This window comes from Naegleria fowleri (genome assembly GCF_008403515.1).
Source record: "Naegleria fowleri strain ATCC 30894 chromosome Unknown tig66, whole genome shotgun sequence".
Taxonomy (NCBI): domain Eukaryota; phylum Heterolobosea; class Eutetramitea; order Acrasida; family Naegleriidae; genus Naegleria; species Naegleria fowleri.
The window spans coordinates 419481-437265 of NW_025407998.1; the positions used below are offsets into that span (position 1 = coordinate 419481).

General features: G+C 37.2%; 11 protein-coding genes across 11 annotated transcripts; 7 read left to right on the forward strand and 4 right to left on the reverse strand.

Moving 5' to 3' along the window:
• Positions 1-160: 160 nt before the first annotated feature.
• On the forward strand, positions 161-1402 carry FDP41_008999 (uncharacterized protein; the record flags this gene model as incomplete). Its single annotated transcript, XM_044712910.1, has 1 exon — positions 161-1402. One exon carries the CDS (start codon positions 161-163, stop codon positions 1400-1402), a length of 1242 nt encoding a protein of 413 aa, XP_044557464.1.
• Positions 1403-1499: 97 nt separating this feature from the next.
• Positions 1500-3303, reverse strand: FDP41_009000 (uncharacterized protein; the record flags this gene model as incomplete). The annotated part of the gene is made up of 3 exons (XM_044712914.1): positions 1500-2482; positions 2553-2821; positions 3068-3303. 3 exons carry the CDS (start codon positions 3301-3303, stop codon positions 1500-1502), a joined length of 1488 nt encoding a protein of 495 aa, XP_044557465.1.
• Positions 3304-3613: 310 nt separating this feature from the next.
• Positions 3614-4891, reverse strand: FDP41_009001 (uncharacterized protein; the record flags this gene model as incomplete). Its single annotated transcript, XM_044712915.1, has 1 exon — positions 3614-4891. The coding sequence occupies one exon, from the start codon at positions 4889-4891 to the stop codon at positions 3614-3616; it is 1278 nt and encodes a 425-aa protein (XP_044557466.1).
• A 1056-nt stretch (positions 4892-5947) lies between these two features.
• Positions 5948-8473, forward strand: FDP41_009002 (uncharacterized protein; the record flags this gene model as incomplete). The annotated part of the gene is made up of 1 exon (XM_044712916.1): positions 5948-8473. The coding sequence occupies one exon, from the start codon at positions 5948-5950 to the stop codon at positions 8471-8473; it is 2526 nt and encodes an 841-aa protein (XP_044557467.1).
• Positions 8474-8595: 122 nt separating this feature from the next.
• On the forward strand, positions 8596-9093 carry FDP41_009003 (uncharacterized protein; the record flags this gene model as incomplete). The annotated part of the gene is made up of 1 exon (XM_044712917.1): positions 8596-9093. One exon carries the CDS (start codon positions 8596-8598, stop codon positions 9091-9093), a length of 498 nt encoding a protein of 165 aa, XP_044557468.1.
• Positions 9094-9096: 3 nt separating this feature from the next.
• FDP41_009004 (uncharacterized protein) lies at positions 9097-10107 on the reverse strand (the record flags this gene model as incomplete). The annotated part of the gene is made up of 1 exon (XM_044712918.1): positions 9097-10107. The coding sequence occupies one exon, from the start codon at positions 10105-10107 to the stop codon at positions 9097-9099; it is 1011 nt and encodes a 336-aa protein (XP_044557469.1).
• A 38-nt stretch (positions 10108-10145) lies between these two features.
• FDP41_009005 (uncharacterized protein) lies at positions 10146-11688 on the forward strand (the record flags this gene model as incomplete). The annotated part of the gene is made up of 2 exons (XM_044712919.1): positions 10146-11053; positions 11103-11688. The coding sequence occupies 2 exons, from the start codon at positions 10146-10148 to the stop codon at positions 11686-11688; spliced, it is 1494 nt and encodes a 497-aa protein (XP_044557470.1).
• A 38-nt stretch (positions 11689-11726) lies between these two features.
• On the forward strand, positions 11727-12857 carry FDP41_009006 (uncharacterized protein; the record flags this gene model as incomplete). The annotated part of the gene is made up of 1 exon (XM_044712920.1): positions 11727-12857. One exon carries the CDS (start codon positions 11727-11729, stop codon positions 12855-12857), a length of 1131 nt encoding a protein of 376 aa, XP_044557471.1.
• A 429-nt stretch (positions 12858-13286) lies between these two features.
• Positions 13287-13830, forward strand: FDP41_009007 (uncharacterized protein; the record flags this gene model as incomplete). Its single annotated transcript, XM_044712921.1, has 2 exons — positions 13287-13394; positions 13483-13830. 2 exons carry the CDS (start codon positions 13287-13289, stop codon positions 13828-13830), a joined length of 456 nt encoding a protein of 151 aa, XP_044557472.1.
• Positions 13831-13858: 28 nt separating this feature from the next.
• On the forward strand, positions 13859-15732 carry FDP41_009008 (uncharacterized protein; the record flags this gene model as incomplete). The annotated part of the gene is made up of 5 exons (XM_044712922.1): positions 13859-14579; positions 14640-14964; positions 15049-15171; positions 15226-15365; positions 15428-15732. 5 exons carry the CDS (start codon positions 13859-13861, stop codon positions 15730-15732), a joined length of 1614 nt encoding a protein of 537 aa, XP_044557473.1.
• Positions 15733-15757: 25 nt separating this feature from the next.
• On the reverse strand, positions 15758-17691 carry FDP41_009009 (uncharacterized protein; the record flags this gene model as incomplete). The annotated part of the gene is made up of 3 exons (XM_044712923.1): positions 15758-16834; positions 16883-17032; positions 17077-17691. 3 exons carry the CDS (start codon positions 17689-17691, stop codon positions 15758-15760), a joined length of 1842 nt encoding a protein of 613 aa, XP_044557474.1.
• Positions 17692-17785: the final 94 nt, after the last annotated feature.

Below are 17785 nucleotides of genomic sequence, written 5' to 3' on the forward strand. Positions count from 1 at the left end.
TAAATTGCTGTGACTTGTTGTGTTGTTCCAGAATATCCATGAATGGAAAAAGTGATGGCCAAAGAAAGAATTTACGGTCCTCAATTAAAAAAAAATTGAAAAGAGATTGGTCAGTCGAGTTTTTGCCATTGTTGAGAAACAAGCTATGAGTTGAGTTGTCATGCCATCATCGGTTCGGAGTGCAAAGAGTCCCTCTCGGCCAACACCGAGATCTTCAACAAAATCACCCATTCAAAAGGATCCGATGGAAGAGTATTACAAGGATCCAAAAAAGTATCAAGATTTTTATAATGAGCTGTATGATTCACTGCAGACGGAGAAAGCAAATTTTGATGAATGCTCTTTTGTGTTCCTTAATACCAAACGACCACTTGAACCTATTATTTCACTTCAAACAACCTCGGAAGAATTATTTTATGGATCATTCGATGGGCCAATTCGATGTTTCAGTACCTCTAACGGAAAGAGAACACAAACACTAAGGGGTCACGCTTCACTAGTTTCAGGTCTAGAGTTAGTGAGCAGAGAAAAAGTTGTTTCGGAATTAGAATTGGGTCCGGTAGAAGACTTTTCTTTGGAGAATACAGAGGAAGGAAAAGAGGTGTTTAAATCAAGAAATGACTATGTTTTATTTAGCTCTTCACGAGATGGAGATGTTCGATGTTGGGACCTCAATCTAAGTAAGACGATAAAACGTCTAACAACTGAAACTGCTGCACCTATGACATGCATGAAGGTGTGCAGCAAAGAGGGATGTCCAACGTTGGTAGCAACAGGAGCATTGGACGGTAGTGTTACGATGTGGAATTTAGCAAAAGGGAACATATCATCCGTTTATACTGGCCACGCTTCAGCTATTTCTTCTTTAGAATATAGTGACAATAGGCTTTTTAGTGCCAGTTTAGACTCGTTTGTCAAAATTGTAGATATTGAGAAAGAGGAGGTGTTTTCAATAATTAGGCCTAATTCCCATCCTGTAAGGTCAATATCAGTAATTGGAAATGACATTTTTGTTGGAACATCCACGGGTGTCATACAACAATACGATATTAGAACATCCACACTTGTTGGTTGTTTTAGAGGTCACACTGACTGTGTTCTTTGCACAAAAGTGTATGATCCTAATTATTTGATTTCAGGCTCAGAGGATTCATTTGTGGTGCTGTGGGACATAAAGACGAAAGAAATGGTTCATGTGTACGGTGGTCACAAAGATAGCGTAACTGCAATTTCTATTACTGAAAGTGACAAGAGCGTTTATTCAGGATCTTTGGACAAAACAATTCGACGATGGGCTGCTTCGAGCGCTATTGGGCTAGTTCAAAAAGAAAGCCAGTTACTTGAGCACAAAAAGAAACTGGAAGAATTGTTGGCTAAAGAAAAAAAGAAGCAGACCAAATAGTGGACATTTGGCGTTGAGGAGAGGGTCAGCAATAATTCGATATCTATCAAATCTCAAAATGTAAAAAGTGTATTGATCTTTATTGAGATTCTCTTTTTTATGCCAATTTGAAGAAGTTGGAGGGAATCAATCCTTCCTTATCGTCAGTGTTTCTTCCAACGAACCACCCATCTGAGTTGACTTCAACGACAGTGATTATTTCACCTGCCTTGAAGCTAATCTCCTGCTCATCCTGGGCATCGTAATCATATTGAGCAACAACCTTTGAACCTGCGGTAATATTCAATAAATCTTCAGGAACTACTGAGCCTTGGGTAGATTCAACAAAGTTTGAAGGGAAAAGACCAGTTTCACCTCTATTGTTAATACCTAACCACCAACCATCATCATTCATTGCGAGCACATTAATATAATCTCCTTCCTTAATAGTAAGTTCACCTTCCTCAGCAGCATCATAACCATACACGCATGTAACGGTTTTGATGACTTTAGTTGGAATTTCTGTCTCTTGCTTGATAATTTCTTTCACTATTGATTTTTCACCGGTTGATGTAGAATCAAATGGAGGAGGTTGTGTAGTAGTACTAGTTCCATTACTATTGTTGTTGGTTGTAGTGGAAGTGATGGTGGTAGTCTTTGAGGACTCTGGAACTGGAGATGAAATCTTGACGGCACTTCCTGTACCAGATGGTGAACTTACAGTTGTGCCACCACCAGATGGTATTGTTGAAAATCTCTTCTTATTGAGCTCGTCTGGAATTTTGATAATATATGGTTCAAAGTTGTCTGGAGCGGGTGGTTGAAAACCGGATCTTGTGGATGAAATAAATGTTTGAATTTCACGTTCTTCGTTCATTGCTTCAAAGCTTTGTTCCATGTAGTCAGATTGAGCTGAAGTGCTCTTTCCAATGTTAAAGTTCAGTTTAGCAAATCTTCGCAACAAATCTTTCAATTCCTTTCCTCTCTTTCTGTCGAGTACTTCTAAATTTTGCATGATCTGTCCCAATTGAACATAATATTTTTGATCCATTTCGTGAAGTTTCTTAATTGCTAGCTCATAGTCTTCTTCAGCCTTTTTGGCTTTTTTTTTCGGAATTGTTAATATCCTTATTTAACTTTTCCAATTTCTTGGCTGGTAAATTGGGGTCACTGTACAACGCAATTTGTAAATCCTCTAAATGCTTCTTTTCTTCCAAATCTTTTTGTTTTGCTTGTTGAGCGTCATGTTTGGCTGAATTAAAGTCACTTCGGAGCTTTTTTTCATCCTTGGTTGCCATCTTGATAGCCTTACTTAAGTCCTTTCTAAGAAGAGTAATCTCTTTGAGAAGGTTTTCTTGAAGCTCTTTTGCAGCATCAAGATATTGATTTCCAACAGTTTGAAATCCTGTTGCAAGTCTATCAAAAGGCTCGATTGTCTCGCTATTTGTTGTTGTGTTCGGAGAAAAGTTTTGAATGGAACAACAATCAGTGTTTCAGTCATCATGATCAATTTCATTTATAATCACCATCATCATCAGTGATGATGAATGAATCGACAAAGATACCGATCCAAATAATATTTTCATCACAATTGTTTAATAATTGTGAAAACAGCAGAAAATAATGATGATGATTAAATATCAATGTGGCGATCATCGAATACTCAAATTCTTATTAAAAACTTACAATGAATTCTTTTCGGTCGTGAGTTTAGTTTTACATAATTTCTTCCCGATCGACTCGTACAAACTGGCGGTTTCCTTTATAAAGCTCTGAAATTGTTTTATATCTGCTTTACTGATCATTAATTTATCAATTAGCTCTGCAAATCGGTCCCACATATCAACCTTGTACGAATACGAGGTCGATACGGGTTGAGCTGTAGTGGGCAATCCACTATTGATCTCAAAGCTGGAGCTCATTTTTCTTTGTTGATGAAGAGCGATTCTTCTCCCTTTCTGAAAATCACCTTCAATTCCCGCTTGATTGATAAGTGATGAGAGAGGCGATCAAATGGAGGCCGAAACACTCTTTCCTTTTTGCTGAACGTTACAAGAAATTGGGATTCTTGGGATTTTTATTGAGGGAGATTGAAAGTTGTTTTCACTTAGTGTTGTTAGTTTTTTATTGAATCATCACAGCGATTTGGGAGAAAGAAAAACGAGACAACCAAAACTGATAAGGGAGAGGGCAGTGAGACTGGACATAGTTAGTGGTAGAATATGATCATACTTAGTTTTTTCGTTGTTGATGAATCATTGTTGAGGAAGTAAATGAAAGGTTGGTTGGTTGGTGTTGTCGTTGATAAATTTGCTTTTGCAAGAAGGTATCCACGAGCGTATTAAAATCGACATTAATTCGGTAAAATCTGAGAAGAGATTTGGCCTTTCGTTCTCTTTTCATAATTTTGCCATTTCTGTTGTTCTTCTTCTCTGCGTAAATTGTGATAGTGCTCTTTTTCATGGCACAACATTTCAATCGATTCTCTTTAACAAGTAAATCTCTGTCATATTTACCAACAACAATGTGATGATGTTGATTAAAGCAAAGAGAACCATTTGGAATAGGCTCAGCATTTTGAATTTGTCTTGAAATTTCGTCTGTCTTGATTGGATCAATGAGTGAGTTGGATGTGTTGGAGTATGGTGAAGAGAGTTTTGATGAACTTGATGGAGAAGTATTTACAGAGTTAGTGGTTGGGGTGGTCGTGATGGAAAAAGGAGAGTTGGAAAAATCGCAATGCATGTTTGAAGAAGTTTCGTTGGGAATGGGTGCAGACTGTGCTGTCTGATAATCATCGCACATATATTCTTCCTCTTGGGAGAGCTCGTCTTCATCATTGTATTCATCATGCTCGTCTTCTTCCACGTACTCTTCATCGTCATCTTCATGCTCGTCACTGTATTCAATAGCTGGTCTATGATCATGAGTAGAAGGAGCAAAACAAGTAGAATTTGCTGTTCGTTGAGATTTCATCGTCTGATTCATTAGTTGCATTCTGCCCAGCGTTGTATAATATCTTCGTTCTTGAGTGTCACAATGGTTGGTTGTAGATTCTGATTGTAAATCACTTAAATATTCTTCAAAATTCATATCCTCAACAAGTAATTCCGTTTCTTTCACAATTTCATCAACATGATCGCAAAATACTTCATTGTCTTGTTTTTTAAGTTCATGTAAAGCGGGGCTTGATACCGTTCTTAGCAAATGCTGTACATATCTCGATCGTAGCTCAATAATGAATTGATTGAGTTGTGGTTTATGTGCGAGAGACTCTAAAGGGATCGAGAATAACTTATCCATGGGCACTCTGAACAAAGTCTTTTGCAGAGTAAGATTGCTGTTACCCATATTTCCAAGTTGGGATGATGTTGATGGGGTGAGTATTGAAGAGGACTCTTGAAATGGTGCTGGCTGAGTTGCACTTATAATTGTGCTTGCAGTTTGCAGGAGCAATTCATTGCTGCTTGCGATTGTGGTTTGAGAATGTGGTTCTTGTTGATGATTCATTTCCGATCAGACGAATGGATCAGTGGGTTTGGAGATTTATCAAAAGATGAATTTTTAAAGTGAGGTTGTTTGAAAGCCTTGTGCGCAGTTAGATGTAGGGTTGATGCTGAATGTTCCCTCTTCAAGTCCAGTTGGATAAATCCGAGCAATTGATCAATGTCGAACTCAAGGAATGAAGAACGAAACGAGAGAGAGAATAAGCCTTCGTTTTGAGACTTTTTTTCTGTTGTGATACAAAGTGCGAGTAAGAATCACACGATCTTATTCTTGAGAAATTTTATTCTTTCGAGATGCAAACTTGAGCATTAACACCAATTAAAGCAATCACCTTCACAAAATAGAGCATACGAATATTCATTTCTGGCCAGACGTGCGACTTGAAAAAAATAGGAGAGTGGATGCTGTGAGCATTGTATGAGCGCAGAATTAGGAGGAGAGAGAAGTCGCCACTTGCCGTGTGTAGATTCGAGACTTTCTTGTCTCCACAATGGAAAAAAGGGATTTGTTACTCGGGTGCTAAAATTGGCGCGATAGCTTGACAAAATAATACGCAGTTACTTTTGATTGAAAAAATAGACTTTTGTAGATTTTTGGCTCGTGGATAAGGAGATTTTGAGTCTGTGGCGATGAACAAGATCGGTAACTGTTGGAGAATAATAAATGCGAAAGGTATTCATGGTTGATCATTTAGAAAATCATTTACAGAAAACATGGCGACATGCATTTCAGTAACTTCGGTCACAAAAACTTCAAAATGAATGGTCGACATATCCGCAAGATTCTCATCAGAGCCACCTTTATTATTGATCAACAGTCAGCATTAAAAAACTAGAGAGTTATCTACAGTCTGGAGTTTCACATTCATGTTTGTTACATGTTGTCTCTAAACCATCGTTCTTTGCCGAACAACAAGCATAAACCAACTCCAGCAGATTGAAGTCATCAACCTAAAAAAAATTCATTTTTTGTCCAGGGCAAAATATTGTTGGATTCGCAGTCACATACATTGCTGATCATACTTGTTCATCATCATCATCATCAACATACAATTGAGAAATGGCAAACAGGAAACTTATGGCCGAGGTCGATAGGACCGTCAAAAAAGTAAACGAAGGAATAGAAAATTTTGATGAATTGGAAGAAAAAGTATACAGTGCCCAAAGCAGCTCGCAACGAGATAAATTCGAAGGCGAATTAAAAAAGGAAATTAAAAAACTACAACGATTGAGAGAGCAAATACGTACGTGGATATCTGGAAATGAAATTAAAGATAAAGAATTGTTGGTGGAGAAGAGACAACAAATCGAAAATCGTATGGAAAGGTTTAAGAAATGTGAGCAAAAGACGAAAATGAAGGCCTACTCAAAAGAAGCTTTGAGTAAAAGTCAAGTGGAGAAACGACATAGGAACAAGCAAAATATAATACCCGACTCCAAAGAGAAGAAACAAGCAAAGAAATGGTTAAAAGATGTGACGGAACAGCTTGGCAATTTAGTGTTATCGATAGATGAGAAAATTGAAGAAGAGGAAGAGAAGGAAAAGAAGAAAGATGATGGAATCATTGAAACCTACCGAGCACGACAACGAAAACATGAGGATTATATTGAGAAATTGAATCAAATTTATGAGTTTTTAGATAATGATGAAGGAATATTACCTCAAGATTTGGACGATTTGAAGGAATACGTGGAGTATTACATTGATGAAAACGAAGAGGCCGAGTTTGTGGAAGATGATGAAACCTTTGAAGCTATATTTAACAAACAGAAAGAATGGGAAGAAACGGCTCCGAAGGAAGAATTGGTCGATGTGGACGAAGTCAAGGACAGCATTAAAAACCTTGATGATGAAAGTGAAGAGGAGGATTATGATGAAAATGAAGAAGATCATGATGAGGATTTAACAGAAGATGAGGATGAAGAGTTGAGTTCTCCCGTCTCTACGTCCTCTTCACGAGAAGAGGAAAAGCCTTTGTCGAAATCTAGCACCACGACAACGACCACTGCTGCTGCTGCGACTAAATCCAAAACCACAACAGCAGTCCCAACCACTACAACAACACCCAAACAGCAACAACAACAACAAATCACACAAACACCTGCAGTCTCCCAAGCAACAGCAACTACAACAACTTCTACCTCCTCTGCTGCAAACAAGAAACCAATCAAGCCATCACCTCCTGCAATTAACACAACTTCCACTGTTACAACAACAACATCAGGAGGGCAAACAACCCCTGTCAGCGCCCCTCCAACTTCTGTTAAGCCATCCTATAGTGATTTGGTCAAGTCTCCTAAAACTCCTCTTCAACCACCTCAACAACCAACAACAGCAGCAACAAATGTGGCTACCTCAACAGCACAAAACAAGCAACCATCCAGTGTTGTTCTTCCGACAAGTACTTCAGCAACTGCTTCAGCAACAGTCAAAAAGCCAACAGTTTCATATATTGACATTGCACAACAAAACAAGAGTGTGCAACAAGGTCACAATCTGACAGTAGCTCTTAATGATAGTGTCACATCAGGCAGTAAGCCAACTCCCACAGTCTCAACTCCAACATCCACCACACCAACCACTATTACACCAACAACAACAACATCAACAACAACTGCAGTCAGTGGAGCAAGCAAGAATGCAAAACAAGCATCAACCAAACAAGCTACAAAATCCCAACAATCTAAGAAGGCTCAATCTACCACTCCTACTCTCACCAATACTTCAACCCCAGTTACCTCTAATACTTCCACAAGTGGTGATGCTCTCTCTCCCGTTCAACCTGTATCTTCCACACCTTCACCAACCACTATTGACAAAAATAATGATGAAACATTCAGTGTAGGATTGCCAACTCAATTTGGATTGGAAGATTTATCCAGTCAGACTCAACAAAATCTATTTGTTAATCAACTTAAGATGCAACAAGCTGGAGTGATGAACCCACTATTATTCTCTCAAAATAATGCTATTACTTCCTCATTCCCTCCTCAAATCCCACCAAACCAAATTCCGACATTCCCATCAACCACTTCTACCATTGCTACTTCTCCAATTAATACCTCATCAACTGTTCCTCCTTCCTCAATCTTTACAAGCACCTCTGCATATAATAGCGTTGTAAACAATCAGTTCATGAGTGACATGCTTCATTCAAGTATGCGACATCTTCCAGATGCTTATGATTGTAACTTTGTTTATCCTTACTTCCCAATGAATGAAAATCCTCCTCAATTCAGAGCTGAGACTGAAGGGTTTCCAATTGAGTGTCCATTACATAACCCATTGCATGCATTGGCCAATCCTGCAACGTACAGTCTTCTTTCCGTTGATACACTATTTTTCATCTTTTATTTCCAACCAGGAACTTATTATCAGTACTTGGCTGCCAAAGAGCTCAAGAAACAAGCTTGGAGATTCCATAAAAAGTACTTGACATGGTTCCAACGCCATGATAAACCTACTGTGACAACTAACGAGTACGAGCAAGGAACATATGTATACTTTGATGCTGATGCAGGTTGGTGTCAAAGAATTAAGGAAGGCTTTAGCTTTGAATATGCTTATCTTGAGGATGAGTTGTAACTGATTTAGATTCTTCCATTTAGATTCCTCCCACTCCTTTCATCTTAATAAATCTCTTATTGAATTAATCATCCTTGATGTAACAATTGTTGTCAGCATCAAAATAAATGACGAACAAAAAAATGCAGCAATCATCTGCCAAGTCTGTGGTGGATAGTTGGATATCTAGTTCCGATTCGGAGCAAGAACATAACAAAACGAGACACCAGGATGTGGTGAATAAAATTTTCACTTCACAACAACAAGTTCCAGGAAAACATCATCAAAATAGACGAATGGGTCTCCAAGCCGATAAACTTTCAACCGAAACCTTGAAACAGCAGCAGAAAAACAGGATTGATAAAATCAATAGCGATTTGAAATTTCAAATTTTAAAAAAACATGATGTGAGAAAACGAAAAAAGAGAAAAGGAGAAATTATTGATTATGGAGAAGAAGAGGAAGAAACACAACAAACAAATGCGTCTTCTTCTTCAACAAATAATGATATCACTAATCAACACAGTTCTTTGAAGCGTAAGAATGTAGATCAAAAAAACAGTGAAGACGATGAAGGAGAAACCAAACTAAAACATATTACGAAAAAGAAAAAACTTAAAAAGAAAAAAAAGTATGATTGAATTTTACTCTGCAACCTCGTTAATTATTCGTTCAATAGTTTGCTTGCCTGCTTCATCCACCTCCAATTGTTTTAAAAATTCAAAACCTTGATTTAGGCGGTCAACTCTCCTAAATAATGTTAAGCATAATTTAATGAATGAGTCAAAAGAAGGTAATCCAATTTCTTGTAAATATGATGGGTCTGTAAATCTGGCTCGTTTGTAAGCTAACCTTAATCTGTTCAATTCACTAAAAGCCTCATTGTAGTGTTTACCATTCATTAATGATATAATAAAAAAGTGTAGTTGAATCCAAAAAGACGGTTTGAGTTGAAAATTAGACTCTTTGTGCAGATTCTCAATTTGAGAAAAGGCATACATTGCCAGACGTAATAAATTGGAATCATCATCTTGAATTTGTGCAGAAGTATTTGCTAAATTAAACCAATCTTGAACAGAATTCGAGTTCAATGCTGCTTTTCTGAACCATGGTAGAGCTTCTTTTAATTCATTGTTGTTATAATAGCTCAGAGCAACGAGCCGATATGCTCTTCGTGATGCATCATTTTCTTCAGCTGATGAAGGAATAAATGCAAGAATATTAAATATAAATTGTCTTGCTTCCTCAAATTGAGAATTATCAATTAGTCGATGAGCAATATCTAAAGCTTGATCTGGCTTTAATATATCACTTTCCAAATCTTGAATTATTTGTTTGTGGTCAATTTTTAATTTCGATCCTTCTTCAGGTTTACTTTCCGATGAGTTTTTCTTATCCGAGTTATTATTGAAATTATTTTCATGAGTTTTTTCTTGGGTTGTAATAATGTGATCATTTGGTGGTGTCTTCACTCCTTCACCATGTTCCGATGTTGATGAAAATTGTTGAGGTTCTAAAATTGTGCTGTTGTTACTATTATTATTATTCACAGAAGACATCATTGTAATTGAATATTGCAAAGGTTTTGAAAGAAATAAATGTCTCATCAGCGAGTCTAGTCGTCTCTTTGTCGGGGGAAGAGTTGGTGGATTCATTTTTGTAAATAATGTTTAAAACAAAAGCCTTTACAACAATGCAACCATCTTCAAAAAGGGTTCTTCTGGAAGTTGAGAAGAGAAAACATTGCAAAAACCCATTTGATGATCGGTTTTTGCAATTAGCGTTGTCTTCTTTCCAACCTTCCCATAGCATGGAGAATACGGAGCGAGCCATGGAGGAGTCAATTTACAATGCTTCCGTTAATGTAAGCCTTCGTACGGAAATAATCAAAGAAATGTTGAAACAGACTGCAAATGAGGTGGAAAAGTTTGTGATTCAGACTCTTGATAATAGAACAGGTTCCTCGTCTGACGGATCTTGCACAATAACCACCTCTCCAGAAAGCTTACCAAAATATGATCGTTCAAGATTTCTAGCCTTTTCTTGCCAAAACCAAGAAAGCATTAAGGAATTCTCAGAAGTACAAGCAACGGACGAATTTACTTCAAAGAACACATGTCTGAAAGAGCTGCCATGCTTTATTCCATCATATTCGAACCAATATTATGTTTTAAACGATCAAGACTACTACAACAGAGAAGACACACCACCCCAACCTTACATCATGGACATGGAATGTCTGGATACAATTTTTGCTGGTTTTGAGAGTGTGCTTTCCATGAGTGAGGACAAAATCGAACATCTCTTTCGACAAGAAGGCATTGAAACAACGATTTATGAGGATGTTTCCTCACCAGAGGAGAGCGTTGCGAAACCTCTCGCTGGGGATGTTCAAGACAATGATGACTTGCTGTACAGTCATTCTTGGGACAATGATGCCGTGATGAATGAAGAAAATGTTCCTCTTGTTGTTGATGGTGTAGATAACAAACAACAAACAGATGCAATGGAGATTCAAAAAGAGTTTTCATACAAGAGGGTGTTGGATATGGACGCTTTATTTGAACTGCCTAGAGTTAAGGGAAAAGATACAAAATTGAGGTAGGTTCACCCATGCAATTATCATTGTTGAGTAGACAAATTGTTAAAGACTGAAGCACTTCTATGAAGACAACTTGATCAAACCAAGTTTTAACATTCAACAAACCTATTCTCAACCAGGTTCCTTTACAATGTGGCAGGAGATGTTGGAAAAAGAATTTACAGACCTTGATTTTGGAGCATCTCTTGTGACTCCTGAAATTGATATCGTCAAGGTTGCTGCATGCATGAGTAATGCTTTCAGCGATTTTTTGTTCAGCAACGACATTTGTTACGAGCATCCTGTTCACGACTCAGAAGGGCAAGACGATGAATATTTGTTTGGACAAAAGGGTGACCCACAAGATGACACAAAGACTATCATAGAAAAGATCCTTGAAACCTTCCAACAACACAAACCAAAATTGTCGATGGTTAAACTCTCGTCGTTGATACAGGAGCAGCTTCGCGATACCACAACTTCCACACTTTCAGAGTTAAGAAAGAAAAGTGGGGTTTTCCATTTAGTTTCTAAACCGCGGTTCTTCATGGCTCTTCTTCATTGTGTTCACCTCCTCAATCTCAAAGGAGAACACATTGCGTTATCGAATCTGTCAAATGAAAAGAGTGAAATCAGAATTGTGAAAACCTTTTGAATTTATTGGCGCCATCACTAGCGGTTAACATAAAAAAAATGTTGCAAACTCCCAAGCGTGTTGCTTTCAAAGAGACTCGTCATGAGGAAGAGGCTCCATCATTACTTTTCCGAACTCCAAAGGGCCAAACATCATGTAAGCTCATTCTGAAGAAGAAAGTTTCCACTCCGTTTAGATCAACCACATCGGACGACAAAGAAAACACACACCCTATTTCCGAGATATTCGCCTCTCCTGTCCAAGTCAAAAAGAGGGCAAGTAGAAGAAGGATCAAGAAATCAAATGACAGTAACCCTACTTGTGCCCAATCCGTCTCTTTGGATTCTTCATCATCTCAGTCATCGTCTGGGCATCATGAAATTATTACGATCGTCAGTGAGGAAGAGAAAGACCCATCTCCTCTGACACCAACACAACAAAAACAAACATTTCAATCTCCAAAACCACCAACTCGTTTGAATGACTCCATTTTTGATACAAAACCACCAACTAGCCATAGATATTCTCACATGAAAACACCTGTCACGAGTCGAAAGCAAACAATTTTTTCTCCTGCTCTCTTCTCCCCTTTCAATAGTGTAGCACCTTTGCTTAACTCTGTGTACAGTAAGAAAATTTCAAAATCAAATGTTAAGAAGTTGAAACCAAAAATTAGATACGGAATTACCGAAGAGGAACTTATTAAGCATTACACCGTTTCAGAATTAAGAGATTACTGTTTAACACATTCAGAAAAGAAGCATGTAGGCCTCTCAAAAAAAGAACTTGTGGAAAAGGTGATGAAAATTTTAGAACCAACCTCTCAAATGTTTATTTTAACAAGTCCACGTATTGCCGATATCAAACGAAAGCAGAGAGATTCTGAGCTATTGACAGAGAATGAACAAGTGATGGCGGATGCTATTGAACGGCTCGAAGATGATTCTTCTTCTGAGGATCATGAGATTGGAGATGACATGACTTGTAGAACGCTTGTCACTCCTTCATCAAGAGGATCCACTGTTAAAATGGAAAGTAATTTGTATTCTCAATTCTATAATCTTGGTCTGAGAAGTATCTCAAGTATGAGATCGTATTGTTTAGAAAACAATATTAATGCCACTGGAAACAGAGACACTTTGAAAAGAAGAATTATTTTACATCTATCCAAAACACAAGCTAAAGATTAGCTTGCTTTTTTAACATATCTAATTCTGCTTTCTTCTTTTCCAAGTCCATCTTTTTTTGTAACCGATCTGGTTGGAAGTAATATGCGGAAATATATCTGCCACCAACATTGAATCCTGATAATCCTTCACAAGCATCCCGTGCATCAAATATATCTTCATACACAACATAGGCAGTACCTCGCGTTTTTGTTGTATTTCCGAGACGAATTTGTCTGATTGCACCAAATTTTCCTAACAAATCATACAATTCTTCCGATGTAATTTTATGTGGTAAATTTTTCAAACAAAGAATTCTATTGACTTTTGGTGGTAGTCGTTTCAGTGCTTGTTGGCGGCTCGTAGCTGATGATGTTGAGCCTGTACTCGAGAGAGGAGTGGAAGACATTTTTTTCAAGGTTGAAGTCCCGTTGTTGAAACAAACATAAAAAAATGCAACAAGGTGTTCCAGATCTGACAAAAAAGAGACCCTTACAAGAGACAAACAAGAAACCCAATGCATCTTCCTCTTATTCAAAGAAAATCAAAAGAGAAAAGTTTGTAAGTGCTGATGTTGTTACATCTCATCAAATAGAGTTGATTTTCTCGAAATTTGGGTATGAACATATATATCCGATATGAATCATAGATTCCACCACTCTTGTCCAACAAGCCTTCTTCTCTTCAACCTAAATTTGATACATCCAAGTTTGCAAACGAGTTGGATTATTTAAGATTTAAGGCTCAACAACAGGCAAAGGAATTGGAATCGCTGAAAAGAAGTGTACAAGCTCTTAGTAATTCTTTATCCAACGCAGAAGAAGAGGAAGAAGAAATAGAAGCTGCCACCGAGAAATGGTTGGTTGCCGCCCAAGAAATACTTTATGCCCTTCAAAACAAAACTAATCCCAAGCTTGAGATGAAACAAATTCTTGATCATTTGAATATTGAGCATGAAGATGTTCGTTATGACAGCGAGAATGATTCCTTTTTCTAATCATACCTTGATGATAATCAATTAAAAAATGTCTGAGAAAGCACCACGACATTCGGTCTTGGAATCAACGGATTTGATTGGACACTCGAGTGTTGGTGATGATGAGAATAATACAGCTACTACCGACTCAACGAACCACAACAATTATGATAGTGAAGAACTATGCCAATCGAGTACTCCATCCTCATCACGTAATGTCACTTGTCATCAGCAGCCGGCATCATCATCACCACACACTCCACGTAATGATGAAGATATTTCGGAAGTGTCCCAACAAGTATCCTCTCTCCAAGTAAACTCACATTCTCAACAAGAAAGTATCTCGTCTTCGACTTTTCAACAACCAATGATGGATAAAAATCATAATTCTGTGAATGATCCTTCAAAAAATCTCACTCATGAAGCACCTGGACCAACCCACGACGACACAACTCACCAATTTACCAGTTCAATCAACTCAATCAATTCTTCTTCGACTAGTACCACCAATGTTAACACACCGCAACGTCACATCAAATCATCTTCATGGGTCGAAGAAGAAGAAGAAGAATTTACACAAGCAGATGAAGAAGCTTCTAAAATACCAAATGAAAAATGGGCCTTAATGGATAATATTGGATTTCCACCTCCCTATGACTCACGTGAAAAAGAATTGTATGAACAATATATGAATAGTTCACAACGAAAGAAGTTTTCATCGGAATGTAAAGAGTCTTGGCAAGAATATTTCATGACTTCAAATAATGGATGTATGTTGTTTTTATTTGTTAAAAAGTTGAATGTTCATGTCACTAATAATATACTTAAAGTTTACAACCGAGTCAGTTACAACAACAGTTTAAAGTCAATCATTAGAAAATATGGCATTCATCCAATGTATAGAAAGAAAATATGGTTAGAATTAAACAATGTCGATAAAAAGATGATTGAAAATCAAGGATATTATCAGAAAATGTTACAAGTCCATCAAAATATATATAATGAAGCTGAGCATCAAATTGATTTGGATTTATCAAGAACATTTCCTCATCATCCTTTTTTCAGACATGCAAATTCTAAAGGAAGAGAACAGTTGAAGAGGATTTTAATTGCTTTCTCATGGAGATCTCCATATATAAGTTATACTCAATCCATGTAGGTATAGTTGAATGTGTGTGAATGTGTGAACTAACCGATGTTTGTGCTTTCCTTGTATGAAAATATATGACACATTTAAAGGAACTATATTGTTGCCATGCTGTTGCTACATTGTGACGAAGAAACAGCATTTTGGTTATTTGTAGAGCTTGTGGAAGAAATTTTACCAAAAAATTACTACAATCCACAATTGACAGGAGTAAGGTAGGTTAAGAGTTTGGAAATATGGATTCTCCGTTTTTCACTTACGAATTACAGAATTGATTCACGAGCCCTTGATGAACTGATTAAAAATCGCCTCCCTAAAATTCATGCTCACTTTCAAAAGATCCACTTAGATTGTACAGCTTTCAGTAGTGGTTGGTTTATGCGTTTGTTTGTTGACATTTTCCCTATAGGTAGGTAAAAAGATTGATTCTTTCTGTTCTATGGAGTAATAATTGTTACAATAACTAATAAGAAACAACCTTGAGAATTCTCGATTTGGTCTTTTCAGAAGGCAACAAGATACTATTCCGAACAGTACTGAGTTATTTGAAAATTTATGAACCTCGAATATTAGAAATGGATAATATGGGAGATGTCTTGCATTTTGTCAACTCAGATCCATGTACCATGTATGATCACTTCAAGTTGACAAAGAATATGTTTTTATTTTACAGACTCACACGACAGGTTTGTCTTTCATTACGAACCAAGTACAAAGAAATTATTGAGAAGGAAGATGAAGAATTAGAGACTCGGCGAAGAATGCTCAAAAAATAATTCTAGATATGTCATGGACTTAGATTTATCGTTTCATTTCATTGATGATTGATTTAAGTTCTTGAGTAATCCTAGATTCAATAGTATACAAGTTTTTATCTTGCTGTTCCTTCAACCTTACTGCCTCTAATTGTAGTTGTCTGACCTCTTTTTCCAATTGAGTTACTTGAGTTTCCTTCGAGTCCAGCTTAAACTGATAATTATCCAGTTCCTTTTTGTGATTAAGAGATAATTGATTCAGCTTCTCAACACTCTTAGCAGCATTTTCATCAGCATCTTTCAGCTTTAGTTGTAATTGATTGATCAAAAGAGATTTTTGTTCTGACTCATTGGTGACATCTGTTAGTTGACGGTATATGAGCTGAATTTTCTCATTGGCTTTTGTGAGGTTTGATTCTAGTTGTTTGCATTTGTTCTTCAGCCTTTCGTGCTCTTCTCCCAATTGGTTAAACTTCTCCTTTTCATATTGCAGTTTTTCATTAAAAAGCTTCTCTGCGTGAATTTTGTCCTCATCACACTTGCTCTTGAGATCAATGAGAGCTCTCTCCTTTTCAACTTCCATTTCTGAAATCTTTTGTCGTATTTTGCTGTATTCTTGTTCAATGAGTGTCAGAGATCTCAGACTGCTTTGTAAAATCTCAATTTGGCGGTGAGCATCAATGAGTTGAGCATTTAACTCACTTTTGTCATTTTGTGCACTGTACAGTTTTTGATTGGTTCCAACCAACATCTCTTCCTTTACAGTTAATTGCTCGTTGAGCTTCTTAATGGTTGTTTCGTTTCTAGCTTTCTCTTTTTGCAAATCCTCCACCAGCTCTTTACACTTTTGCAATTCGTCTGAAGTTTCCCTTAGATTCTTTTTGGTTTCAATATGGTTCTTTGTTTCCTGCGCCAGACTTTGCTCCAAAGCAAGAATCTTTCCTTCAAATTCCTTCATTTTGCTGAAATATCGTTGCTCATTTTCCTTTGTTTCTTTTAAATCAGAGATTAATCGAACATTTTGTTTTTCTAACTCTGATATCTGTTCGTGAGCTCCTCGTAATTGACTTGAGTAAGTATTTTGTTGTGTGATCACTTGGGTTTGTAGAGTTTCAATTCGTCTCTATTCAATTCAGTCAGACTTTACGATTGCAATAACAAGAAAACTTACATTTTGAACGTTATTCAGCTCCGAAATTTCTGACTTTAACCTGCTGGACATTTCTGTTTCCTTTTGTTTGGTTATTTGCATATCATAATTTCTTCTTGTGATTTTGTCGATTTCTTGCAGAGTTTTAAAGTCGACTTCATTGCCAGTGAGCTGAAGAACGTTTTGTAAACTGCATGTTCAAAGTCAAAACTCACCTTCAAATCAGTGATCATATAATTGTCATGAAGGGCTTCAAGGATATATTTTCCACCTCTCACACCAATGTAATTCCATCTCAGGTCAACTGTTTGCAATGTATTGTTCACTCTAAATGCATTTGCTAGCGAATTGGCACCTTCGGGAGTAATCTTATTATTTCGTAGATCCAATGTTTGAATGGACTTGTTGGATTTTAATGCCTCAGCAATTTCTGATACACCCGTTTCGTAAACACCCAAACTATTCCACTCACATTTTAATTCTCTAAGACTGAATGTTTTGCTTATTAGTTGTGCCAATCCACTTGACCTATACAGGTTAGAACCTCTTAGATCAATGGACTCAATCACCCGTGATTGTAATAATCCTTGACAGACTGCATCAACTCCAGAGTCTCCCATATAGCTTTCAGCAAGATTGATATAAGTAAAAGTTTGATTGCCGTGCAACGCTTGTCCGATAGCAATACCATTCTTGGTTCCGAGAGTGAGTTCTCCCAAGTTTAAAGTCTGGGTACAATCATCATCATCCGGAAGATTAACAATCGTAGGATGAGGTTCAATTCCTTGTTCTCGACATCCAACAATGTACTGCTTTTTGAATTGCTTCATTTTTTTAATTCAAAAAACGTAAATTTTTGGCGCCACCACCCAACACAGGAATTTGACTGATGTTGACGTCAGAGAGAATCAACATTGTTGATAT